The following is a 27,828-nucleotide window of genomic DNA, read 5'->3' as shown; positions in this document are numbered from 1 at the left end:
TTAATCTTAAGAATCTAAATGTTTTTTATTAATGTATAATGTACACTGATAGTAAAAGTTTTGAAGCCCTAAAAATATGTTTCTTTATGTCCACGAAAAACATTTGGGTAAAATAGTTTTTACAAAATTTTCATTAAGTTACTGTTTAATTACGAATTTTGTTTTTAATTACAAGTATAGTTATTTATTAAAAGGAGTTTTAATGAACAATCAAAGTTGAATTTTCAATTTGATAAATTTCTAATTATCGATTGAGACATTACCTGTAATATATATAAAATTTTAGAGAAGAGTCATGTCAAAGAATAATTATTAATTAAATAAAGTTTTAACTAAAAATTAAGTTTCAACTTTTATCAGTCTATTAGTATTATTTATAAGTAAAATATTTGTTCATAATAACTGTATTCAAATGATTACTCAACTCTAATTTTGAATCAGCAATTTTTCATGAAAAAAAGATATGTACAAAAATATTTTTATTGTTTTGTGATTTAAGTTTTAAGCTTGGTGTGAGAACAAAGGTTATTTTAAACAAATTAAGTATTAATTACTTAATTTATAAAAATTTTTAGAGACTTTTATTTCTAAGACAACTGTAAAGTAGTAAGACCTTATAATCTTTAAACAACTAAATCGGAGTTATAGTTAAATAGTGATAAAATGAATATTATATTATTTACACATTTGTTTGTTCTCTATTTGAAATAGCAAGTAGACACGCATACAACTGTACATTTTACATGAGCATTATTCAAAAATACAAATGTTCATTCTATAATTTATCAAGCATCAACCATATTTACAATAAATAATACAAGTGTAATAATCTAATGGACAAAACGGGACTCAAAAACATGTATTGCATTTTTTAATGAGTCACAAAATTATGTAGCACCTATTAATTCCGGTGGTACTTAACACAATTGCATTTTAGATATTTTCACTCCATGTGAATATTTAGTACAAAAATAATCTCAAATTATCAGCTTAGCGCCAATCTCAACGTCCAAGATCACTTACAACAATCGAAATAGCTCTTTAACGGAATAGAGCTTTACGGAATTTCACGTAAACACTAAGTTCACCGTTTTCAAGATGTTCTATTCGTATAAGATCAGACGTGCACGTGCTTGGAATGTAGCGGAGGCATGAACTGCAGTGATTTGGTCAGGAGAGCCTTGGCTTTTTTTGGATTGTTACATGTAGAGTTGAAAGGATGGGCGAACGGTGAGTTCCAGTCACGCTCGAATACATCCTCCAGCTGTTGCCGGATGCTGTTTTGATTCTTCGAACTAGCATCCTCGAATACCAAACCGACTCCTTATAACAACATAAAATGGTAATTATGTGAAAATGTTAAGGACATTTTTTTTATGTATCTAAATTTTTTACTTTTTTTATTTCATATAAAATAAACAAGAGTTTTGCCATCATGCATAGAGTACTTTGTTATTTTCTTTTCTAAAAAATTTGTACTTCTTACTTAAGAACCATACCATTTTAAAAAAAAATTATGACAATACTCGTGCATAATATTATGGATAAAAATAGTTATTAGACTCATTATAAACAATGAAAGGTCTCAATCTTATAAATCAATACTGTAAACTATTTATTCTTGTAAAATAATGTTTTGCGTTAATCATATAGTTTTTATTGTTACTGCATAAATAACGTGCAAATTTACCTGCAGTATTGATAAAATAGTCGCCAGACCAATTGCTTGTACCAATATAAGCTGCAATGTCCGTAACCATATATTTGTTATGATTTACTCGGGCAAAAGGAATTTTGTCCAACTCAGGATTAGTAGGCACAATGAATCTCCTCTGTAAGGTAAAAAGTGAGTAAATCAAATTATTTTATTACTATATACTTTTGTTTCGACACTAAAAGCTGTATAACCTTGGCCGAACTAAATCATCATGCTAACCCGATACAAAATATGATCAATAATGTCAAATCTCTTGACCAATCATGTTTTTACATCAAAAGTGTGAGCCAAAACATATACACAAATATCAAAAAAATAAAAAGTATTTATTTTTAATGAGTGAATTAATCACATACGAGGATGAAAAAAAATTTTTTTTAGAGTTTCAAAATAGCGCAGACATAAAGTGTCAAGTGAAAAACAGCGAAAAAATACTCTTGCTCGCTTTTTCCGCAAGCCTGTTTCAGTCGAACCGGTTATTTTGACTAATAAAAAAAAAAGAAAATAAAAACCAATCGCTTCACAGAATCACTAAAAATACAACAATGAGTACCAACCACTTCGATTTTAATTTTGCTGTAGCTATCCGTCAGATCTTCTATAGACTTGAGAAAATGGTCCTCGGAGGCTCTTGAGTGTTTCCACTTGGAAATTAATAGTCGGACGTTGACTTTGCGCTCGATGGCAGCGGTTCTGAGCGCGTTATCAATCACCGGCCAAAACTTGATTTTCGGGGAGTAAATGGTCAACGGGAAATAATCCATCACCGAGATGTAGATAAATTTTTCGGCCTTTTCAATGCAATGAATGATGCTGTCGAGATCGCTCGTACGACCCTCCGGCAAAAACGGCGTTGGTGAGCTCTGAAAATTGAGAAGTCATATAAGTAAGTGTATTACCTCCCTTTTTATGAATCAAGAAAGACAAAAACTTTGGTTATTCATGTTTCATGAAAATTTAACAACTCACGGCGAAGAAACTTGTGTAGTTATTGCCATCCAACTCAAAAGCCATCGGAGTCTTGACGTTTATCTTAGTCGTGTATGGCTTGGGCCAAACGTTTGGAATTTTACCAGTCTTACCAAGATACCAATAAACCTAAATTAATCATTGCAATTACTTACTCTTAGTTTTAGTTTCAACGAAATCAAAAATTACAACTACTGGTGCTGTAACGTAAGTGAACTTGCCTCAAAAATCTTGGCGAGATCCCGAGCCATGCAGGAACAATTGAAAGCAACCAGGCCAAGCTCCTTGACTTGGGTAAGCGAACGCCAGTCCATGTTCGCCGAACCGACGTACACGTGCGTACGGTCGATTATCCACATTTTCGTGTGGAGCACTCCGCCACCGAGGAGAGCTGCGAAATTCAAACTACGCACCTGCAGCGGAAAAACACAAAAGTTACATTTTTACGGGATTGATGAATTCAAAAATACATTTGTGGGCATTGTATAGTACCAAAAAAAAAACAACAAAAAAAAAAAAAAAATGACATACTTGAGCATTGGCCCTCTTGGCTAACATCTCAGTGTCGACGTCCGGACTGAGCTGGCTAGGAGTGTCCTGGGCAATCTTGAGATTGATTCTCCTGTCCCTACCAGCTCTCAGAAGTTCCTGGAACACTTCCTCGCCCTCCCGAGCACTGTCGTCTGCATAAGCGAGATCCTCCCGGTTCATCGTCCAGTAGAGCGAAGCTATCTCTATATCCTTGCGTGCCAGGGCGATGAGCTCGAGCCAGGTGTCGTATGTACTCCGGTGCACGACCGAGCCGTTGGCGTAGCTCATGTTGCGGGGTATCGACTCGACGAGGGAGATGTCGCAGTCACGCATGCAGGACATCTCGCTGTCGTTGCCGAAGCCCCGGCCGTGCAGGCCCTGCTTGTCCGCATTGTCGAGCAGCGGCAGCAGGACCACGAGCACGATCAACACCAGGATTATGCTGATCGGTATGTAGCTCGGCCTGCACCAATCCTGCGTGCCCCATCTGTCATGAAAGCTTATCATCAAGTGACACTCCTTGTGTTTTGTGCTACTTTTGTATAGTTTTTTTTTTTTTTTTTTTTTTTTTGTTATAAATTTATTTCCAATTTAAGGGAAAGAAAGGCCAAAGTCTTGTAGGACTTGACGATCTCACCTTCCGTCGAACGGGTCGTCTACATCGTTTTTCAACATGAAACCAGTTTGATCCCAGAAGTCGAAATCCTCATCACCGGCTGGCGAGTTAACATCCAGTCGAGCATTTTCTGAAACAGTCTACGGAGCAACCTATTTTTATAAATATTATATGATTCTACCGATGATATTTACTAAAGGGTAATATATATCGTAAAAAAATTCAAACAAGAGCCATTTTCGCGCTGCAAACTATTTTACCGACATCTACTTGAGACCATTGAAAAAAGAAACTTAAAATCAACGATATAGAAAGACACTTTGTTCGTACTCCGAAATGTACAAATAAGAACAATGTAAATCTTAGAGGGAATTCGAGCCAGCTTTATGACGCGGTAGACTGTTAGTCACTGCGATAGCGTCAGTGTTATTGGTAATACTGGCTTTAATATCGTTCCTCGATTCTCGAATAATATGTATCTACAACAATAATGTTACCTTGATTTTGTGTGCGTATTTTTTTTTTTCGTGTTATTTTCTCGGAGCATTTACAAGCACAAAAACAGAATACATAAACAGAAAGTAAGAAAGCGATACATCCAAAAATAGAAGAACCATCAATAAGAACGCACTTTTTTCTGTCCTTTGGCGTCACTCGGTTTTTTTTCTTTTGCTCTCGGAAGAATCCTCATGATGAAGCAATGCAGACGTTGAACTATCGAACGAAAATCACAGGCACTTCACTCAGCCACGACTATCAATACCGAGTGACGAGTAACTCGGTGTAACAAATGCAACTAAATTATTTTAAAAACTAAAATGAAATAGTTAAATAGTTTCAAGAACGCGTGCTCAGCACTTGCATCGTAAAACCGATGCAGCTACAGCATACATGCGAACACGTTGGAAAAGCTAGGGAAAGAGACAATAGAGAGAGAGAGATAAAGAACTCCAATGCCAACATTGGTTCGTGCTCCGTTTTCTCGACGACTCGTCCGATGATTCAGAGAAAAAGAAAGCCCAAGACACTCACGTACTTTGAACTACTATCGAGTAATTGAAATACAACCCATCTGGAATTTATGTTGAAACTCAAATTTATAGATGCTGAATTTATCTTTTAAAATCACAAGTCATCTTTTGTGAAATAAGCTCGAATATATTTGTTAGTGTTTGATGAAATATTTAGTCACCATCCAAAAATTTTAGAATATGAAAATTAAAAAAAAATGTTTAAATGCTTCCGAAGTAAAAAAATATATTTGCAGTTATATCCATAAACAAATTATACTTGAAACCTTAAAAATGAAAAAAAGAAAAATATGCACTAAACACAGTTCTATAATAAAATAATCTACATACATCAGTTTGAGGAGAAATACCTGACACGAGAAAGTTTTCTAACGACCAATTTTTAAGTACTTGTATTTACAAATATTTATCAGCATTTTGTGTATTAACTTGTGTTTCAATCAGTTATTGTTTAATTAAATGTACAGTTGAAAAAATCAGAAAAATTTAATAGTAGTAAAAAGGTTAAATTTTTTTCTCACAAATCAGAGTAAAAAAATCATTTAAGCCAAAATAATCTTTTAGAGAAGCACGTACATTACAACTTTGTTTTTTTACTGCAGCTGACAAGCTTTTTTATCACATTAAATTTAAACTGTTTACATAACAATTTTAAAGAAATATTTTGAGTTCTCCCAAAATCATCATCGTGTCAGCTCTTGTACAAAAAATTCAACAAAAATAAGATAACGCAGTAATCATACAAGAAAAAAGTTGATAAACGTTAAACTTGTAATATGATAAATATTTAGAATTTGACAAAGATTGAAGAATACGTTGATAAAAACTTAATAAAGTTAAAGTAAATTTAACGTTTTTATGTATTCTTTATAAGTTTGTTAATTACACGTGATCATTAAAAAACAATGTAATTTTTACATTTTCTATCATACATATTTTACTAATAAAAAAACTTTCAATAAAAGTTTGTTAACGAAAGAATAATCACGAAGCAATTGCATACCATTTTGAGTATACGATTGTCCTCTGGAATAGTTCAGTTGGCGAAACTCAAATTAGCACTGATGCGAAAGAGATGTGGTTCGCGACTCCCAAATAAGTGTAATAAATTTTTCTATTCCGGCGCAAGCCAAGACTCGAGCTTCGCCCAGATGCGTAAGTGCCCCCTCCTCTCATCTCTTCGAGAGCGAGTCGGCCTCCGAAATTCTCCGTTATTTTCCTTTTTCTTTCTCCTCTTATGCCCTTTTGTCTTCTAGGGGAGTGGTCCTCACGGACCTGTCCCATGCGGGGAGGTTAGTTTTTAGTCGGTAGGCACACCGGGTGAATCCGACACTACCACCGGATTAGCTGGGGTGTCAATGAAGATTTTCCCTCCCCGCTCCATCAAACAAAAAAAAAAAAAAAAAAAAAAAAAGAGTATACGATGACATTACTTGTAAAATATTTCAGTAATCAACAAATAAGCTAACCTCAATATCGATCACAAATTTTCTCCAATATAGGGATTTAAATAGGGGCTTGGTGATTAGGGGATTTTATTTTTGAGTTCTATTATGACGGGATAGCGCGAACGCAGTCCCGGCTAACAAAAATTATACGCCCGAGATATCCACATTAGGGATATTCGCAAGGGTCAGCCCAATCGTAGTGCAATGAAAGAGCCTCGCCCTGGAGGAACCGCCTTGTTGATCACGGTAACCTCTGCGCCAGGTAAGTATGCTTGAATCGGCACATTCACGCTTATTTCAAACCAAAACTTGGCTAAATTTCTTGCAGAAATGCACAGTTTTAACAGCTTGCCATCTACAGTCATAGGTGAACAGTACGAAACGCCTCAGTGCACGTAGTTGGTTGAGATGCACTAAATTTCAAATACGAGTGCGTAGCTTATACTATAAACATTTTCCTGATTAGCTTTCCAAATGTTTGGTTATAAATAAAAAATTAACTATTGCAGAAAATTTCTCAAGATATTATAATTATTAGATATTACATTGGTACGATAAACAAATTGTTACATTCTTAAAAGTTTTGAATAAAATAAAATAGAAAACGCATTCAATAATTTTAAATGAACACAATCTTTTAAAAATGAATTGTTATAATAAATGTTTATACTACGAAAAAATAAAAATGTGTTTTCAAAAATTGGAATAGAAATATTTTTTCTTACTTAATAAGGCATTTTTGAGTGCTGTGCCCTTAGTAGGAAAAATAGTTTTCGTTACTCTTGTGCACCGATCAGGACGGTTCCAACATTTCCTTCGGTGTTGCTTCGCCCTGTACACTCATCGTACCTTGATTCGCAAACCGCGAAGTTTGAATTCTTGAAGTAATTTTATCGTATTAAAACACGAAGAACAACCATAACCATGAAATAAGAATATAATGATAAACAACTATCATATTAACAACTATTGAACAATGTTAAAATCATATTTTATGTTTATTTGTCATAAAAAAATTTAAGACTTCAAACTTCGCGGTTTGCGAATCAAGGTACGGCGAGTGTACCTTACAGAGAATATAGAGAAATGCACATTTGTGACGAAAACTTCTATTAGCGATTTTAAATAAATTATTATACCTCAAGAAATACATTATTCAGTTGCCTTTTGCATTTCCATAGAATAATTATGTGGTGGTATCTCATACATGTACTCAGTGGTACTTTGTTAACAGCATTATATTTAAACTTCATACCATAATGAATATTTCAAGAGTTTTATTAGTAACATACTCATTTCAACTTATACAATAGTAATATGTTAGTTAAAAAAGGTTAAAGAATCATGAACAATTTGATAAAATTTACTATGATATACCAAGTCGAAAAAAACTATAACTTGTATGTCGTAAGTAGAAAGTGAAATTATTTTTGTGTGGTTCATTCACCATTTCTTAAAATTTTACGAGTTGCACACTATACATTAAATGGGGTTATAGTGCATGTTCGTAAATTGTGTACAAGTAAAAATTACTGCTTTATATGAAACATATTATTATTCATAAACGTTTCAAGTATTCTAATTTTACATAGCTCTATTACATATGGATGGTTATATAGTTAAGTATGCAAATAGATTAGTGTTATTAATAATAACCAGAATATACATGAATCTAAGGAACATAATACTTTAGAACAAAATCCACATGTTGTTTCATAAATAACTACGAAATTTTTATATTTTTTTACATTTTAAATAAACTATTACAATAGCTGGATTACTAACATCAATTAAAACTGTATTAATTAACTGGAACCAAGCAATCATAACAACAAAATCTATCATAAAAATTTTACATCTAGTCAACGTGGTAATAAAACTCACATGGTTGGTTTACTGTTTAGTATTTATTAAAATCATTACTATTATTATTGTTGTATACTATGCAAAATTCTTACATATTGTCATATTAAATGTACAATAAATAAGCATTTTAAATCAGAATTTGTAAAATATTTTCAAAGTGCCAGAAAGAAGGCTTATTGTGAGCTCGTACACTGGCGTGACAAATACGGAGAAAAAATAGAAATCAAATATGAAATACAAAAAAAAAAGATGAATATTAACTGATAATACAAAAATCAATGATAACACTTTGGTCTTCTTAATTCAGTCCCTAAGCTTCGTGTTATTTCTTCCTTTGGCATTTCTAAATATCTTGGGAGAATCAGGTAGCCTGTTGAATATTTGGGTGGCAGTATGTTGGTACGTACACTTGCCACCGTTCAATTTACAAACAGGTGAAGGCACATATCTGTAACTATAGTCATCCTGATACTATTTGTATACTTTTTATGTAGTTCACCATACATAAGTATAAGCAGTGCACTCCAACTCGGATGTTTGATCGATGCTCACGGTCTCATAGGTATATTAATTTCTTCGAATCTCATTCCGCATATTATTCTGAGTCATCTTCTTTGAAGTTACACTAGAAATCCCTTTATACTTTGATATGTTGATCCCCAAGCCAATAATCTACAAGCTACCACAGTATAGGGAAGAGAGTGCATGGTACATAGTAGTTGCTTAGTTCTTAGTAGTCAGTCAAGGTAAATTTGTTAATCAGGTCATTTTTTTTATTTCAACCAATTTTAAGCTTCACAACAAAAAACAGTATTATCAGCAAATAAGGTGATTCTATTTACCTGTATAATAAGCAAATTATTATCGACAAGGAACTCAGTATCGTACCTTGGGGTGCACCAGTATTGACACTCTTATAATCACTACAACTGTTACCAACAATAGTTCGTATTTGTCTAAGCAACTTTTAAAGAATAACAAGGCAATACTTCTGATTTTCGCTCTCTAATTTATTCAACAATATTTTATGATCAACGCAGTAAAATGTCGCATTAATAAAAGCTATCGCAGTAGGTCCCAAATTGTCCAGCTTAGAGTTAACATAGTCATTCAATGAAATTAAGGCATTGATGCAACCTTTTTTCTTTGAAATCCATATTGATTTTTTTATATTAACTTGTGCAAATTCATGAAATTGTAGTCTTTTAAAAATTATTTTCTCGAATACCTTAACAAAATTGGAGATCAACCATATTGGCCTGTACTTGGCAACATCATTCTTTTTGCCACTTTTGTAAAAATGATTTATGTATAGGACAACTTTATACATATCACAAATGTATTCAAAACAAATTAGACGTTTCAGCTACTATTGTAATATAGCAAGCTTACTACTTATTTTTCTGTTTATTGCTCATGTCAATTAAAGGTGACATTACACATCTCCTTCGGTACAACTGATCAAAGTTTTTCTGGATAGCCTCTTAGCTCCTACAAATTCATGATAAACAAACTTTTGCCTTGAACTAAAAACGGAAGTCTCTGAGTATACATTATACGTCACCGTATAGTATCACCACAATTTTCCTCGTGTATCTGTTAACTTTTAAAAAATCTATAAAAATGACGACATCAGTAGCGGTAACCAGTCAGTTAAAAATAGAGTGGTAAAATGTACTTGTATTAATTTTTTTCGTACATTTTGCAATCATACACAGCAGAGCGATATCGCCGGGACGTAGTACACATAACTTTAACGCCCAATCTGGCATCGTCGCGTCGATCCTCTCTCTCTCTCTCTCTTCCATTTTGCATTTTGCGAGAGCTCCACGAACCCCATCAGGCTAATGCATTTTTAATAAGGCGAGCGTAAGTGAGAGAGAAACGGGAAGCTAGTCAAAGTGGGGGGCAGAGGAGAGGGTACAATTATCCTGATTAAGAGGAGAACCGAGGGTTTTTCGCTAAAAAATCAATGACCCCACTGTGTGTTGAGTTGACTATACTGTCAGTTTTCATTTCTACGAATCGCGCAAAATGAAGCGACCTGGAAAATCCATACTCATTCACAACAATGTGCTTGGAAACATTGATTGGCAAAAATAAAAGCACTCCAAGAGAGGGTGATATTTTATTTTATCCCCGGTATAACAACGGCCCACAGTTGAGTGGGAAACGTAAAAAGGTTTATTTTAAAAACACCTAAAGAGCCTAACCGATTTTTCTTCCCCTCGACGTTTGTATACGGTGGTCCGTAAGCGTTTAATGACTTTTATCTCATATCCCGCTCTCCCCGGCTATATGACGCATAATGCACCATATTCCTCGCCCGAGTAATCGCAATAATCCGTAAATGCTCGCTAAATCACCAACACCGAACGCCACTCGTTCGGATTAAAAGCGGCGCTCTCCCGCCCGGAAGTCCACCGTGAAAGATTAACCATCGTCGGGGTGAAATTATTTACTTGTTTTTCCTTCGACGTTTCGTTTGGTCCCTCTCGCAAGTACGATATTTTGGAACAAAAAGACAGTACCACGCACACACACAAACAAGCCTATAGCTGTACTTGTGCTTAATTAATCATTTCTCCGAGGTTTTACAGGAAAGAGTGCGGGAGGAAAATAAAAAAAAAAAAGCCTTTTCCGTGTTCGTAAAACACTTTGCTGTTTTCTTCTTCATTGCAAGGGCGCTTTTCTTTTTTTTGCTCCTTTAAAAGCTTCTACGTGTTCGCGTCGGTACCGCAGAGGCGTGAGGAGGAAAATGGTAAAAACACGGCTCGATTCTATCTCCGCGCAAAAGGTCAAGCGGAAATGGATTCGGTAATCGGTTTGCGGCAGAGCATACTTCTTTTCCTTTGTTTTCCACGTGTGTTTACACCATCAGAGAAAATAGAATATGTTCTTGCGTACACTGCCAAGCAGCAATAAGTTCGTGGTAATGATGTGTGTGGTATGTAGATATGTACACGTGTACCAGAACAATACGTTCAACAGCTGAAGGTCTACGTACAAATAGAGGAGCAGGAAAGCAACGTAGGATGAAAATAGAAAATTATTCCAGTGACGCTCGTACGCGCAAAATCCACAAACGCTCGCAATGTCCGCGCGTAACTGTCCCCTCGGGGGTAGTGTACGCCGGGAAAAGTGTATTTTCCTTCCCAGCACTGCTGGAGAGACAAATTGCCAGTATTATACGCTCGTGCGACGCATTATATACATGTACCTATAGTAGACGCTCATAACGCGTTGCTGCCTTTGGGGTTTTCATGTGTGGTTCATACAGTATAATATATACGTGGTAGACAAGCCAGACAGAGAGCGATGAAAGCTAAAGGACAGAATATGCGTGTATATGTATATAGAGGCCCAACGGCCTGTCACTACATTGATTTTGAATTTCTGACCGGCCGTGCGTTATACATGTTCTCTCTCTCTCTCTTATGAATATTCAAGCGCGTGTTTGCGCGCACGCACGTGCGAGCTTAATGCGAGGGGTGAAATTTGATTTTTCTTCCGCTTTTGGTGCGTTTAGGTTTCGTTCGTCCGGGGGATGAGAGGTAGATGACGGTGATGATGATGACAGATTTGAGGATAATTGAAGGCTTTGGATGCAATAAGTGCTCCAGCGTTTTTCACATTCGTACTTCCGCGAGGATTGATTTTTTTTCATACGGCAAATATTTTTGTGATTTTTAGGTATAAATGACTATCTTCTTGGTTTGGCACTTGATCAAGCACAATCGGTATTTACACGATAAATGATGTAGAATATCGTGTGTCTTGACACATATTATTTTTTCCATTTACGTGTCTGATGTGCATAATGTGAAGGCTCAAGGCTCATATTTTGGAATGAAAACGTAATAATGATGAAAAAGTTTGTCACCAGTTCAACGAAAACTTATGCTCCATACTTTGCTGTTTGCGGAAGGCTTTTTTTTTTATAAATCTAGAAAAAAAAATAGCAGAGTTCATTGGGCACGGAAAAAAATTCAAAAAGGAACTTTAATTTAACTCCACGAGGACGTCTCCCTTTTTTAAATTTTCGTCGTCAAAGCTTGCGTCAATTATTTATAAAATTGCCACTAACGGCTTCGTGGAAAAACATGTGCGTTGCAACTGAAATTACTTACTAAAAATTTTTTTTTAAGAGTTGGGCTAAGTATGCCAGCATTATGAAAAATTTTAATAATGTAAAAAGTAAAAATTCTCATATCACATAATTATTTTTACAATGTAAACAACCAATATGGACGTGTCCTTTTTTAGCTTGCATAATAAAATCAATTGTATAATTCAAAGTAAAATTGAAATAAAAATAAGAGGAATGCTAAGAAATACAAATTGCGATTAATGCGATTGATGTAATTTTTTTTACTTGATTTGTATGCTCACACATTGCATATATTATTAAGTTTCCATGTGGCTGCATGAAAATATCACACAACACAAAATATGAAATCGAATCTCAAACAGGAGCAGGTATATACCCGATTACGAAACTTTGTATCAACTGAGCTACCGGATTGCACTTCTTTCACTCTTGCACAAAATTTCACGTGAAAGTAATGATCGTACCAAGACACAACAAATGCGAATCTCACCGCTAATAAGGCAAACGCAATAAACTCTCGAGACGTGGAGACAGCGAAAATGCATTATAGACGAGGGAAAAAACCCAAAATGCAATAATTTCGCACATAGAGGTCGGGGAACTCATCAGCATACAAACGTCTTTTTGCAGCAAAATTCCATTTCGCGTAAGAACGAAATCGCCTGGAGAGGGAGATAGAGGGTCCCTCGCACTTTCAAACTAAGTTCGCGCAGGCACGAGCATTCCCGGCAAAACTGGAGCAAATATAATTGCCGCAACGAATTCGGAGAGCACAAGTTGGTATCTCGAGCGATTCAGCTGAAATGACTTCTCGCTCCATCGAGGGGAGGCTTTCAGCCCCAGACGCAACGTCGAATTTGGATTGTAGATGCGCCATTTCGGGCGCTCCTGACTACCTTTGAAGTATTTCGCAACGACTACATGCGCCCGCAATGAAATTAGCCGGCTAAATGCTACGGCCTTCCCAAATTGTTTGCTCCAAGATCGATTCGTTGCTGGGAATTTCGAAAATTTCTCATACTCGGGACTGACAATCGCGGAATCACGTAAAAAAAACTGTTGCAGGTGGATATATATATATTTTTACGCACCGATCCCAACTTTTGTCGGGCAATCACGTCAACACTACTCGATTATACTATACACACTTCAAATGTTTCAATTTTTTTTAGTGCATCTGAAATAATGTTTTTTTCCAACTACGACCAGCAAGTTGTACGTGCCGCAAGCCGAACATCCCATGGCTCAAAATACAGAGTTTTACGGAACAAAATTCAAAGCAAACTCCAAAGTGGGGCGGCACACGATTCCACCGTGTAACTCATGCGCTCTGGTGGTAATTATACCGGGAAAAGTTGCCCTATCGCGAGCGCACTGAAAACTGATTTCTCGCGTATCTCTGCTATTAAGGTCAGTTTCGAAATGTTTAATTCGACGTTAACTACCACAAGCGTGATTTTAACGGCTGAAACACGGCGTGACGGGCGTTGACGTATATAACCATCCAAAAGTACCAAAATAACGGCCAGCAAATTTTTCTTTTTCCTCGTACAGCCCATCGCTATTTTTCATCCAGTCGCGATGCATCAAGCGCCACCGAGGAAAACATAGCTTCCGTGGAAATTCCAAAACAAATAAATTTCCCGCTAATATTTGCCACGAGAGAGCAGTGCAGGGGCGGTCGATGGCACTCAGCGCCAATAAAAACAATTTATCATTCTGGGGCGCGTCATCGGCGGCCGGGAAAAAAATAACCGTGAAATATCACCGAGACGAGAAAAAAAAAACGCAGCCCAGCTACGCGTATAGCAGTTGGATGGATGTTTGAACGGGTGAGAGCGAGTGTCATTGGGTCCGGAGTGTCAGGCGTCAGACCAAATAATCCTCCGAATAAACGGCTATTATCTAACGGGGTGACGCGTGGCTGTCCGGATCCATCACTTCAGTACCGTGGAGTTGGCTTTTTTTTTTTTTTTATAAAAAGCGACGAGAGTAAATGAAAAAAACGAATTACGATTAAACGCACGTACGTATACGTAACTAAAACGGGAAAGGGCTCGCGTCATGTACTATTGCATTTTGCGTCGCCTGCGAGCGCAATATCAATTTTCCCTTTGATAAATCGACCGCGACTGTAGGCATGTATTATACGTATAAACAATAGACACGCGTCTCTTTCACTGTACTGACGCTTGGCCCTTTTTTTTTTTTTATACGTTTGCTCGAAAGCTGTATACCTGTACCCGGATGTGTTTTGTAGTAAAACTAACGAAAAGAATATTCGGGCTTTCTTTTTTTCAGGACGAGCCGAGATGGATACAACGCGTGGTCTGGCCGCAACGCGCCTTTACTACTGCCAGTCGGGCTGGATTGACGTTTTGGCGTCTGAAAAGTAACCCTTTGTGCGTAGCCACATGCGTTAAAACGAGACGTATAACAAAGAGGAGAGAAGCGGATGCCAGAAAAGGTCCGAAAAGATGGAAGGAACTATAAAACAGAAAAAAAAAGTGGATAGTAAAAGCAAGTCGGAGAGGCGGAGAACGAGTGGGTTGTAAAAGTGTGGGTGTAGGAGAAGGGCGCGAAAGGAGAAATAAAAATATGGCAAAGGGTCAGTGGTTAGGGTATCTTGAGAAAAAATACAGCCGGGGTAAGTTTTAGAGTTTGATGTAACAACATTAGTCCAGTGTTGGAGAGGAGACTCATAATGGAAGGTTAACGAGTTTTAAGGAGAGTAGTGGAAATGGTGGTAAAGTTATTCATGAGATTTTGGTTGTCAATTTTAGTTAAGGATAAAAAAGAGCAAGGGTACATCGAAATAAATAATGACAACGCGAATGAAATTTCTACAATCATATGGTAGGCATTATTAATTTCAATATTAGTGGGAAATCGATGCTATTACAGGGCGATTGAGTTCTGTTGTCTCTTGATCATTGTATACATTTAGTCGATCAATAGTCAAAAGGGTAATAAAAATATTTTTAAGATTTTGAATTTTTTTTACAGAATTTTCTACTTCACCTCTCTAGAACATCTTGAAGGATCTGATTTGATTAATAGATTTTTAAGTTTTACTGCTTGGATAGCTTTAAAATAATATCATGAAACTTATTAACTGAGTGATTGATTAAAAATTAACGCAATTGTGTACGTATATTAAACTAGGGCCTCTAAGTGACGTAAAATTTCTAAATTTACTCATGTAAACGTGAAGAGAAGACGTGATATTGCATTGAGATTGTTTATAACTGTGAACAGAGAGAGAGAGAGAGTGTATAACTAAGAGATGATTTGACAATGCTGTAAAAAAAAGTATGTCCAAAAATTTGCCATCCATTCCCGTCAATTGAAACAACGACTCTTCCTATGAATCTGAGAAACTATAAGTTTTTCTGCTTACTTGAGCTTTCCAAGGCTGTTTATACGTTAACTAATATTCAGCTGGCAAAAATGAATAACCCATAACACACCATGAAATATGGAATATGATGGACCAATACACCAACATAGCTTTTAACACCTTCGCCCACATCCATTCTCTTGGACACTGTAACATATAGGAATAAAGTTACTTAACTTACCATTACTATTAATAAAAAAAGAACCATCCGGTCGCTAAACAGGCACAACCTTCGTATCAGGAGAGCTAAAAAAAGGGGGTGGGAGGGACTAATGCCAAACACCAATGTATATACAGCCACGTATAAGGAGGGAGGAGGGAGGTACATTACAAGCTTGCCGGATGGCTCTTTGTCACGGCAGGAGTCCCAGACGAGTTTATTAAGACCATCGCCCTGGGAATCAACGACCAGCCTATACAAGAGCCCCGTACGCCCACACACACGCAGTATGGCGTCGATTACGTTTTGCTACTGCTGCACCTTTTCGCCCGAGCTTTTAACGAAGGCCCGAGACGCGTGTAATCATGACTAGCACCGCGTTATTTGACGGCACCCGTAGCCATTGTAACCATATATATATACGCTATAGTATGTAATACTGGAAGGGAAACGAGGATATGGTTACGAAGAGAGAGAGAGAGGGAGAAAGGGGTTTTACCTATTCGCTGTAGCTACAGGGGACGCCTCCTTCGGGGCTTCGGTTTTAAAATTTATTGTTCGGTATCATGCAGATACCGGAGTCTAGTCACTAGTAGCTCGTACTTGTATACTTTTTAATAATAAAAATAACGTGTTTCATGCCCCGAAACGCAACGGAGATATTTTACGTGGGTATAAACATGACGGAGAGATATACAGTATATTATAAACGGCTGATTTTTGAAATAATTTTGAACAGCTTAACGAGCCAGTGGCCGTTGACCCGATTGAATATTCGTTTGACGGAACATTAGGCATCGCGGGGCGCGTCCGGTATAACGAGCTTGCCTCTTTCTGCTCGCAAAGTGCATGTATAATTTTCAATTAGCTACGTAAATACTGCAATTATGCAAATCAACGTTAAATTTCAATGATGGCTACACAACGAAACGTGCCACCACATCATATATACATACATATACGTATGGGACGCGTATCGTGATCGTCGTGCGCGTGAGCTTGCGAATTGATTACCATTTATATATATATATGTATAATGTTGGAGATTATATCGAGGTATTAATTTGCGAAGCAGCGATATCATCTAGTTTGTAAGGAGACAAAATATTTGGTGGTAGTCGCAAGTGAATAGTTATGATAACAATACATGAATAACTATTACTTCGGATGATTAAAAATGTGATTTTGCAGTAATCATCACAACGTGAATCGAATTCGCGACATTTTTGAATCTCTCAGGTCCTATAAATGTACAAACCATGGATGCCTCTATCGCGAGATTGTAAAGGTATTTTACTATATAAACTAGATTTTCCTGCGTGAAAACATAGAGATTTTTTCAATTAATTGTGAGAGTGTTGGCGAGACAACCACCAGACACTCGATGGGGCAACAAACTCGAAATCGTCGAGATAACGCTTGTTCGTATACGTACAACAGGGTATATGTATATATACCTCGAACTCCGAGCTTCAGAACGTCTGGCTTGGATGTAATCAATATGCACGTACAAATGAATAAACACACATCCACAGGCGATCTAACGGATTCCGATCATCGCAGCCACCATACTGATCGTCCTCCCGCACAATACTCCGAGAGGGAGGAACGAAACAGTCGAGGCCATGCGTGAAAATCCGCGCTCCGTTCGCCCCCCCAAAGGCTTTGTTATGACGTGCATATATATATACCAACAGAGAGAGAGAGAGAGAGAGCCGGTGTATGGCTAATGAGCAAAGTGCTCAGTGCGCTGCCGGGGCGGCTAATTCTAAATTAAGTGACGGCCGGACGGAAAAGGACTCGAGAGCGCATACAAAGACAATAGCAGCCCGGTGGGCGAGAGCTAGTTTGGCTAATGTGCTATATATATACATACACAGCCTTTATCCCACTTTTTGGGGCTTGCATATATACGCGTGCGTGGGGGTGAGGGATTATTGGTCCGCTTCTGGTCCGCGCGGTGATTTTCCACTCTGATTAAGTGCTCCCAAAGAGAGAGTGGACCGGGTATACGCCCTTGTGCATTCTTGAGGGTTCGATTTGACATTGGAATTCGCATACAGTCCGACGGGATTATAATTTTTCGTCAACCGGATGAAGGGTTATAAACTCCAATTAACGTGTGGCGGACAGTTTTGTTTTTCCTGCATTTTTAAATCGATTAAAGATAAATTGAGAACAATTAAGCGACGTTTCATTCAATTGTTTTATCCTTCCAGCCGAGCATATAAATTGACCGACGGTAATTGGCGATCTTAGTTGATTGTAATTAACAGTCATACAAATATATACATATATTTCTCGATAATTGGATGGTTTATCATTGATATGCAGCCAAAGCGAGCTAATAGCTGAATATCGATGAAATTTCGTTGGTTGGTTTTGGTAGGTTTTGGTAGGTATGGCATTAATAATTAAACTGGCCAATAAGTCGAAACGAATTTTCAACCTCGATATATACGGGGTCAGTTCTGCAGCGTATACTGCGAGCGATGTATGTATTCATGTGTTTAATTATGCTGGTTATCGATTGTTTGATGAGACGGAAAACTCGTTTCCAATATTAATTTGAAGGCTTACAAAAAATATTGTATGTGTGGACTCATCCCCGCGGAATGACAGGTGAAACTTTTTTTTTTAACTTATTTATAAAAATTCTTCTGATTTATAAAGACTCTTCTGTAAGGAGTACAACAATATGTATATGTATACCGCTTAAATCAGAGGAATGCCAAGTGTAAAAAAACTTAAGAACAATCGAGCAATCGGATGCAGTTGTGTTGATAATAGCATAATTTATATTTTTAATATTCATTACCCATATCCAGTTCCAAAATAAATGGGTACCACAAAGAAAACTGGGCCATCGATATAACGTTCAATAAATTCTTCATTTAGTATGAATCTTTTTACCGCAAGGGTTACAACAATCCACCTGAAGCAAAGGTCATGAATATATATATTTCACGAAAAAGTAATATATTTTTGGTGTCCTTTGTGGGGATCAAACCTACAATTTTTGGATTAAAAATTCAGTGCGATATCTTTCATGCTACTGTATACTATTTTTATTACAATAAAAAAATGTATCTATTTTTAATCAAAATATGTATTGTGTCAGTAGAGGTAAAAGAAAATTTATTTTTTGCCATCACAAAACTATTTGCAATTTTTCTTTACCTTAGAGTATTTGTAGTTGTTCATGTGGACATCATAGTTTTGTTACAGTTTACTAGAAAATTAACCTTTGAGATATTCCTTTTTTTCATTACGAAAGAGACAATGTTATATTATTTCATACAAAGTTTAAAAAAAAAAAAACATCTTTTTATCTTCTAACATGGACATAACATTTTAAAAATTTTAAAACGAGGTGCTTCTTTTGTAATTCATAGCATTGAATCAGTCAGTTTTTGGCATTAAAAAATTTCTCTGCCGAAAAATTCTTCGTGTCAATCGCTGTCTCGTTATACTTACTTGGCAACAAACGTAGTTTGTATGTGAAGTTACTCTATTGTTTTTCCAAAAAAAGATAAAAACAATGTTTTGTTCCATACATTTTTTTCGTCACTTGACACCCAACATTGTATACAGGCCCGTGATAAGTATCACATTTCCATTACGTTGTGTCGATGCCGGGCGGTCGAATAAAAGGTGTTGGACACGTGGTATACATTATCGATTCCGGCTCGTGAGTGGCGGCACGCCAACAGACCGCTATTCCATTGTAGGTACATACATACTGTATCAGGAAAAAGGGGCGCTCTATTCACCATTTTTCCACAAGCTGTCTTGAGATTAGCTATCGCCTCTTCGTGTGACATTTTGCGTTACTTTGTATTTACACCTAACTTTTGTTCGCTCATTTGTGGTAGATGTGTACTCGGTAGGTATAGATAAGAGAATGGGGTTTTTTTTTCACAACCGTAATAAATGTATTTCACAGGTAAATATACGATTTTTATTATATTTTGTTTAATCAAAGAGTATAGGTATTTAAAATATGAGTTTTTTTCCGTAAAAAGTCTCAAATTAGCGCTTCGTCCCGACTATTATGATTGAATATTTGGCAAGAGCGGGCATAATAAATAGCCGCTGATACAGTGTCTAGCCAACCGAGTGAATATTTCATCGTCGAGTGGATGTCGGTCCGAAACTTTGAGGCTTGGTATTAATAATAATAATAATAATAATAATAATGTTTAAATATAGGGATTAAAGCGCGTTCTAAGTGACTTTATAATATTAATAAAATAATACTCTGTCTAATGGACGAAAGTCATGACGACGCAAAAAATTCACGCATGATTAGTATTCTCATCGCGTAAAATCTTTCAAAATTTAATCATAATGGGTTGAATACATTTTTTTTTTTTTTTTTTTTAATTAAATATCGAGAAAAACGATGTCTATCAGAATCAACCGTATGATGAACGAGCGTATAAGCTTTTTTTTAATGGAAAAAAACACATTTCCTCCTAAAAGTGCCTATATCTTCACCGTATCGGGTAATTTGAGCGAAAGCGTCAACAGTAGCTGCGCAAAATACTCTAGGGTATGTGATGAAATGCAATTTCCCGTGCCACAATTCTTCCCTGAACTGATATTTTTCAACGCAATACCGTCTGCATCTCCGACGACAAAAATCACATTTGCACACACTTTTTTTTTGCAGTCGACGAATTTTTCGTTTCGCATGAGAAGAAAAAGTTTAAGTGAACTCGGTGCTAGACATATGAGGATCGTTGGAGATGGTTTCACTAGTGTACATCTCCTATAGACTTTTCGTACATCGATTCCAGACCTGCTTAAATGGCCTCACTGGCACTCATTTAACTTGTATGAAATGCTGTTTGAAAATGTACTTTACTGTATAGGTCGACTGCATTAATAACATAGAATCACTCAGCAAATACGATGTATTCACGCACTGCAATTTGACGTTTTAACGTGTGCTCAACGATCCAGGATACAACTAAAAACGATGAGCCGTTTGGGCCATTAATATCAATTTTTTAAAACAACGGCTGTTTTTTATCTCCACTGCATCAGCCTAGCGCTAAAAAAACGTTAATCATGTCACTCGCGTGAAGAGCGGGTGCACTTATTATTCATACATCCATTAAAACGAAGCGTAAAAGTGACTGGATGAAAAATTCAGCCAAAAATTTTTATACCCCCGTGCTGTATAATAACTCGGATGGACGAAAATTAATCTATTAATCAAGTGCTCTTTGGTGTTTTTTTTTTTTTTTTTTTTCAGCCCCCTTTTTTTACTTTACGCCAGTTAGACAGCAACGACCTTGTACCACGCGAGCCCAAAGATACCTTACCCTGTTTGCATGAATTGCATGAAATTTGAGCTCAAGTGTGCCTGTATACATGTATTCTTATACGTTTAACAATACATGCAGCAGTTTGAGTTATTAATGCGTCAAAAAGGGGGGAAGAAACAGAGTGGAAAAGAATCTCAACTGCTCCTGTCATTAACTTTTTTTTTATTTTTTATTTGCAGTACTACTCATTTTTTATTGAAGACCTATTCATACTTACATTTTTTTCAAACAAAGCGCTATTGAAGGAAAACGTACAATGTGTTGATATTACAGTTTCTCGAAACTTCGATCCCAAAAAGATATTTGTATTTATTGTGATAATGAGAGACCCCTTTGATTAAATAACATATTGATTTAAACATTAAATCTGTTCTTGTGTGAATTTGGCTTTTCATCCGATTAAACAATATTCTAACTATGATCAAAGTAACATCAAAAGGTCGCTTTATTCAGTCGATTCAAAACTAATTGTACGACATACACGTTTAAAATTTAATTTTTTCTTCATTCATCCCACAATGCCAGCTAAACGTACACAAGACATTAGCACAATATTTATCGCTTTATCAACTATATCTGATCTGTACTATGTCATGAATTAATAAAACGACATGCACTGTGCTTTGACGATGGAAAGTAATTTACAATAAATCTAAAATTATTCCACTCTACAAACAACGATATATCTACTCAAATTATATTTAAAGATATCAATGATTATTATGCAAAAAAAACGCCACTCCCTGTCAACAGTTGTATAGCACACTCCTCGCAAACCAGACTTGAATAGGTACTCCTTTTTTGTTCTGTATATCATCTCCATGCTTGTGAGCACCCATACACGCACACCTACTCAACCAGGCACTTACACACGAATGTACAACACGCAAGTGTACAATGCGATTCCCAATAAAAAAAAAAAAAACTCCGCATCTCTTTTACATGGCTAACTTACCACCCCCATTCGATCCTTTATTCGCGCAAGCAAGGGTGTAGGGACGCTCATCGATTTCTCCACCACACATGCACGCACGACGGGCGTTACTCGCAAGCCTCGTCCTTGACCCCCCCAAGCTGGTGAGACATGCACACACGTACGCGCAACATGTCGCATTATTCAAATGGCAAATATGGCACTCGCCCATGCACGTATATTATATATATGCACCTACAATACAACTATCCGTATATATACGGAAATACATTAGAATGAACAATAGACTGCCCCTTGGAATCTGAGGTACCAAACCTCAAAGAAATGTGATGTCTCCTAAAAGCTTGTGTACGATATGTGCTCACCCATAGATGGCATGATGTTCTCGGTTATTAGAAGGAACGGTATAGGCGGTTCCTTCGAATCTGAGGTACCGAAACGTAAATGACCCAATTACTGCGCACTGAAATTTTTGATTGTACTAAATTTCTCATTTCTCAATGTTTTTCGATGTAAATTGAACCAGTTTTACTTAATCTTTATCTGCAGCATCTTGTGCGATTAAAACGACAAACATTTTTCTGTTAAGTAACTTTTTTTTTTTTAAATAATTGTTTTAGTGCTAATATCACTGCGCACGGTTACAAAATTAGCACCAGTCGCTGCAACCCCCATTACTGCGCGGGTATCTCCCATAAGGTTTTCATGCTGAAGCCCTAGACCCAATTGCTTCGCACCAATCACTACGCACGACTACAAAGTTTTGTAGGTTAGATTCGTTTAGAGTCACTCAGTTAAACAATTATAAATGTCATGATGTAAAGTATGATTTTGGACTGAACGATATTAATGTCCGTACGCGTTACAATATCCAAGCACCCAAATTTTTCAGTCTGTTTTTCTTATTTTCAGTAACCGTCGAGTGCGCAGTAATTGGGTCATTTACCCCTATTTCCATGTAGGTACAGGCGTAAGAGCAAGAAAATCGTACGGCCATCATCTCACGTGTGTAGCCCTGTAATGCAATGCAGCGTGGGGTCGTGAATTTCATTGTGGCCAACTACCGTGCGAGATGCATTGCTTCCGCGTGTGATAAAGGTTTTATATACATATATACCTGTGCTGGACTTTGATTTCATTCAGAAGAGCTGCGACGTCCAGATGGACAAAGAGTTAACACTACGCAATCTGACAAGATATCACGGGGAGTTTTGTAATATTTCATTGAGAAATTGGGGGACTATGTGTAACCTTTACTTTACTTTACCTTTTTTCCACCTTTAAGGGTTCGAGTTTGCAAAGAGAATTCATTCTTGGCTTTAGTATAATATTTGGTAGTGGTGTATTATCCTTTCCATCCATAACATTACCAACCTTTAACGAGTCGGCCAAATCAACAAGTGTTACGTCCATAGAAATGACCAAACACATTCTGTCGGTGGACGGTGGCGGGGTGCGAGGGATCATCCCCGCCCTGGTGCTGGCCGAAATAGAGAGGAAATCGCGCAAACCGATAGCCGACATATTCGACCTGATGGCAGGAACCTCAACGGGTGGCATAGTCGTCGCGGGGTTATGTAAGCGAAGGGACAAATGCTCGGCCAACGACTTGGTCAAACTTTACGAGAATAACGGACAACGCATGTTCGAGTCATCGTGCTGGAGGAGATCGATCGCCTCGTGGCTGATGGGCGCTCGGTACTCGTGCGCCAACCTCGAGTACATTTTAGACGAGTACTTTGGCGGGAGTTTGATCGCCGACGTCTCGAGTCACCTGCTGCTCACCAGCTACGACATACGCAACAACTGCCCGTTTTTCTTCAAGAGCTGGAAGGAGGACCGGAACTCGGTCGGGATGAAGGACGCGCTGAGGGCGTCCACGGCCGCGCCTACTTACTTCGCGCCGAAGTGCCTGAAGCTCGATCGCACGGAGCGGGTGTTGGTGGACGGAGGGGTGTTCGCCAACAACCCGGCGGCGTGTGCGTACGCCAGTGGTAAGAGGTTATTTCCGAACGAGGACATTGAGGTGCTGTCGATAGGGACCGGTAGATCGGACGTGAGGATGGAGTACGCCGATTCGAAGAGGCTCGGGAAAATCGGTTGGATCAAGCCGCTGTTGGGCGTGATGTTTGCCTCGAGCTTGGACGCCGTGGATTACCAGCTGGGTCGGATAATGGGCGACGGGTACGTGCGGATACAGACGCAATTGAAAGTGGCGTCGGCCGAGATGGACGACGTTACCGCGGATAACATCGGATGCCTTCACCGGGAGGCTAATTCGATGATTGAGGAACACCAGGAGGCGATTGATAGGTTCTGCAATATTTAGCTCTTCATTTTTAAGAAGAGATTGGTTGAATGTCGAAGTGGAAAAAAAATTTTTAGATGCTGCAATTACTGCAGGCGTTTAAATTGCGATGAAGCTGATTTCATGAATCAAACGATTGTTTAGCAAGTACTCTTCAGAAAACTATAGTCTTGAGAGTTATCATCAAGTTTTGACTCTTTATTTCAGTTGTACACGTCAATAACCACGATTAAATAAATTAGGTTTGCACTTTGTGTTTGATAATTATTTTACATTCAGTGTTGTAATTTACTTTGTTTATTTTGATATAGATTTCACACGTTGTTGGATTCCTACAGTTGTCCGAGAAATACAATTTTACTAATAAATGTGAAAAATTTTCTTCAAACTATGGCAACGTTTTTGTAATTTTTACAGGCTTTTTATTATTAAACCTTTATTGTATCCACTGATATTAATTTATTCATTGGTGGTAAAACAATTATTTCCGATGTCGTGTGTATGAGCTTACTTTTAACGTCATGCAATGACTTGGCTCGTTTGAAACACGCGCACCCCTTGGTGGAATATGATTATAACTCTTAACGATGTTTACCTAAAGTGACAGCTCATCTGACTGTTGAAAAAACTATGAAAAATTACTTATTCAAAAAATCTCCATGCAACAAAATTACACCCCCAAAGGCCTTGAATTCCACATACGTACTCCACCTGAATGTCAACGAAACGTGAACCATCGTCAACTGCCCAAGCCTGGCACACTATTACTCGTGAAACAATGCACCAAGTATAGAGTAATGAGATGCCCTCGGGACGTGCCTCTACCCGAAATTTCGTCAAATACAACAACAGCTTGAAAATAAATAAAAAGTAATAATAAGGACCAAGACTCACCGCAAGCTTGTGCCTGATCCTCGGAGTCCTGGACTTGCTCGGCGGCAAGAGCACGACGACGTCCTGGTCCTTGAGACGAGAATCGACATTCTTCGAGTAAACTCCAGAGCCGGAGGCTCCCAAGGAGCTCGAGGCTACCCCCAAGCCCTCCGAGTTCTTCGAGTATGCGACGTTCGTGACTCTGTTACTGCCGCCGTAAGACACGTTCTGGGTGTTGTTTACCTGCAGGAATTCGGGACGTTATAACTTTACACGAGGGCATCCTCACGTTTAATAAGATGTTTCGCTCTTGAAATGAGAATATTTTATTCGTTGTGTATTCACGTATAGAAAACACATCGGCCAGTTTGTTAGAGACTATAAATCTGCCGTAATTGATTGACACTAGATATCTCGTGCATGACAAACAGCAGTTCCGTGTATAAATAATAAGCCAACGCCAACCAATTAAAATCATAGTCAGTGGGTAGCCTTGCACTTTCGATTTGTATAACGTGTGCACATCAGGGACGACCATTGGGACATGCTTTCTACCATATTCAACATGCCAACGACTTCATGGTGCGTGCCGAATCATACCCGCGCAATGTGCGGTAGATATTTTTTAAATTTACAGAAATAGTTTAGTGAATGAATAAATAATTTTTATATGAAATTTAAAATCATGGTTTTTAATAAAAAAGTTCTAGAAAACGGTTTTGTGGAATCGCGATAATCTTCGAAATTAATATAAACGGTACTAGTATGTATTGTCACAAATTGATGCGATCCTATTCGAAATTAGGAAAAAAGCCCATTTTAAAATGAAAATTTTTAACAAGATTTTTATCTCCTGTTTTTGACGATTGACCTCATCTATAGTTATAATAGCACGTTGTATCTCAATAAAAATTTCTCAAAGTTACAATTATTTATGTTCTCCTTCATCAGTTTCACCCCAATATTCATAATAATCTCAGTAGTGCGACTCAATTGTTGCACCATATCGTACACACGTATTGGGTGCAGTGTGCGTTCTATAGTGCTTCTAAGGTAAAGTGTTATTGACGTATATACAATAAGACATTGAAGCTTTTCTCTCTTTGTACCTATACATCCCACTGCCAATGAAAACACCATTGTCACTTTGGTACAGAAATAGAAAAGTAATAAACACAAAAGCCAATTACATTCAATACATTATTGTGCAACGCGTGTGCTAATATATTAATATATAGGATTGTCTGGTGTTTAACGACAGTTTGCAAACATGTACGAAACTTTTGCATACTTGCTCGGACTCTCGAGTAAACTTTGGTGAGTGGATATATTTATTGACATATACGTGATACTGTGTTCAACAACAACATTCACATAAACAGCAGCAGCGACGACGACGACGACGACGACGACGATATCAAAGTCGCTCAAAATGCAAAAACACGCAACCACAGTACTTAATATACACAGTGAGCAAAAACGTAAAAAAACAGAGACAAAATTAACCTGGACGAGAATATGACAAGCCTGCGAGGCGATTTGTAGGAGCCCGTCCTGCAGATTGCGGCCCGGGTGATCGTCAGCGGTTTCTCGTGCCCCTCTGCCCCAGCCGAAGAAAGACATTTTTTCGGCCGGAGGACCAGCGCGCGTTACCACCAGCTCGACCCTCGCTCGGTTTCCGCGCGATTTCTCGTACGTCTTATCATGACTTTCATTTTTTCTTTCTTTTCAATGCTCGCGGAACGGGCATTGTCACACACAGCCACGGGGGCAATACCTCGTTTTACAACCTGGAACAAAATCGACGACGACTCTGCTGTCGTAAATATACTATGCTCGTGTGGACATGGAAAATCGATGCTCTCAAAACAAAAAACAAAAACAAAAAAAAAAAGGTAAACAAGAGTAGGCGTTGTGTACGCGTTTGAGAGTCCCGTGTGTCGGTGGTGTAATGATAGCTTTCGCGTACGGCGAGCGTATACGGGGCGAAAAGAGGGCAATATAAGAAATGAAGGATGCTCGAGAAAAGTTAATGAAGCCGAGTCACGCTTTGCAAATTTTCTCTTTTCGATCCTCGAGTGTCGTGCATGGGTGTATCCATATTTCTCTTTTCCTTTTTTTTTTTTTTTTACTGTGTAGTATCGAGTGCGCACATGTGTACGTCTGGGGATCAGGAAACATAAAATTCAATGCAAGTACTCGAGATACGTCGGTTATTTTCGTGAGAAAAAAAAAAATTCAACTTTGTCGTGGTCGAGATGTACATTTGTTTTTGTTTTTCACTACTGAGGACACACGGCTACTTACTCTAGGAATAAATCCCCCGTTCGCACGGGATAGTGAAACAAATTAAAGTCTCGGACGATTTTTCCCTCTTCCCGTGTGGAAAATCGATATCACGTGACAATCGTAAAATCGAGCTGGCGTTTCGAAAATGACGCAGTACAATAAAGAAAGGCGTGTCTTCTCTTTGGTAAGAAAAAGCTCGAGGGCCGTATATTATGTACTTTTATTCGAAGCTCCGATTA

General features: G+C 37.7%; 1 protein-coding gene and 1 non-coding gene across 6 annotated transcripts; both read right to left on the bottom strand.

Annotated features, from left to right (window-relative positions):
• Positions 1-488: 488 nt before the first annotated feature.
• Positions 489-26,949, bottom strand: LOC106636779 (5'-3' exonuclease PLD3). Of its 5 annotated transcripts, none has more exons than XM_089591879.1 (9): positions 26,807-26,949; positions 25,322-25,543; positions 3,855-3,973; positions 3,218-3,716; positions 2,908-3,099; positions 2,687-2,815; positions 2,275-2,580; positions 1,691-1,832; positions 489-1,323 (listed from the first exon to the last, which is right to left on the bottom strand). In XM_089591879.1, exons 1-9 carry the CDS (start codon positions 26,921-26,923, stop codon positions 1,118-1,120), a joined length of 1,932 nt encoding a protein of 643 aa, XP_089448005.1. In that variant the 5' UTR covers positions 26,924-26,949; the 3' UTR covers positions 489-1,117. The 5 variants fall into 5 exon arrangements, with proteins under 5 accessions (XP_089448005.1, XP_023247850.2, XP_089448008.1 ...); XM_023392082.2 differs by having other exon boundaries at positions 3,218-3,704; XM_089591882.1 differs by lacking the exons at positions 25,322-25,543; positions 26,807-26,949 and adding an exon at positions 5,868-5,915.
• Positions 6,421-6,582, bottom strand: LOC111643841 (U1 spliceosomal RNA). Its single transcript, XR_002759752.2, has one exon. It is a non-coding gene; the product is annotated as a U1 spliceosomal RNA (small nuclear RNA).
• Positions 26,950-27,828: the final 879 nt, after the last annotated feature.

Source organism: Copidosoma floridanum, unplaced genomic scaffold (genome assembly GCF_036245765.1).
Source record: "Copidosoma floridanum isolate Cflo_tuat_1 unplaced genomic scaffold, Cflo_Japanese_pri ptg000014l, whole genome shotgun sequence".
Taxonomy (NCBI): Eukaryota; Metazoa; Arthropoda; class Insecta; order Hymenoptera; family Encyrtidae; genus Copidosoma; species Copidosoma floridanum.
The sequence above is the reverse complement of the archived record's forward strand: the minus strand, read 5'-3'. Positions and strand labels throughout refer to the sequence as shown.

What these genes read in the sequence shown, in the direction of transcription:
- LOC106636779 (XM_089591879.1), bottom strand. Translation starts at nt 26,923, where the DNA reads ATGTCTTTCTTCGGCTGGGGCAGAGGGGCACGAGAAACCGCTGACGAT. An exon ending in CCAAGAGGGCCAATGCTCAA is followed by an intron (nt 3,100 to 3,217) that starts GTATGTCATTTT and finishes TTTCCGCTGCAG; the next exon opens with GTGCGTAGTTTGAATTTCGC. An exon ending in GCAAAATTAAAATCGAAGTG is followed by an intron (nt 1,833 to 2,274) that starts GTTGGTACTCAT and finishes TTTACCTTACAG; the next exon opens with AGGAGATTCATTGTGCCTAC.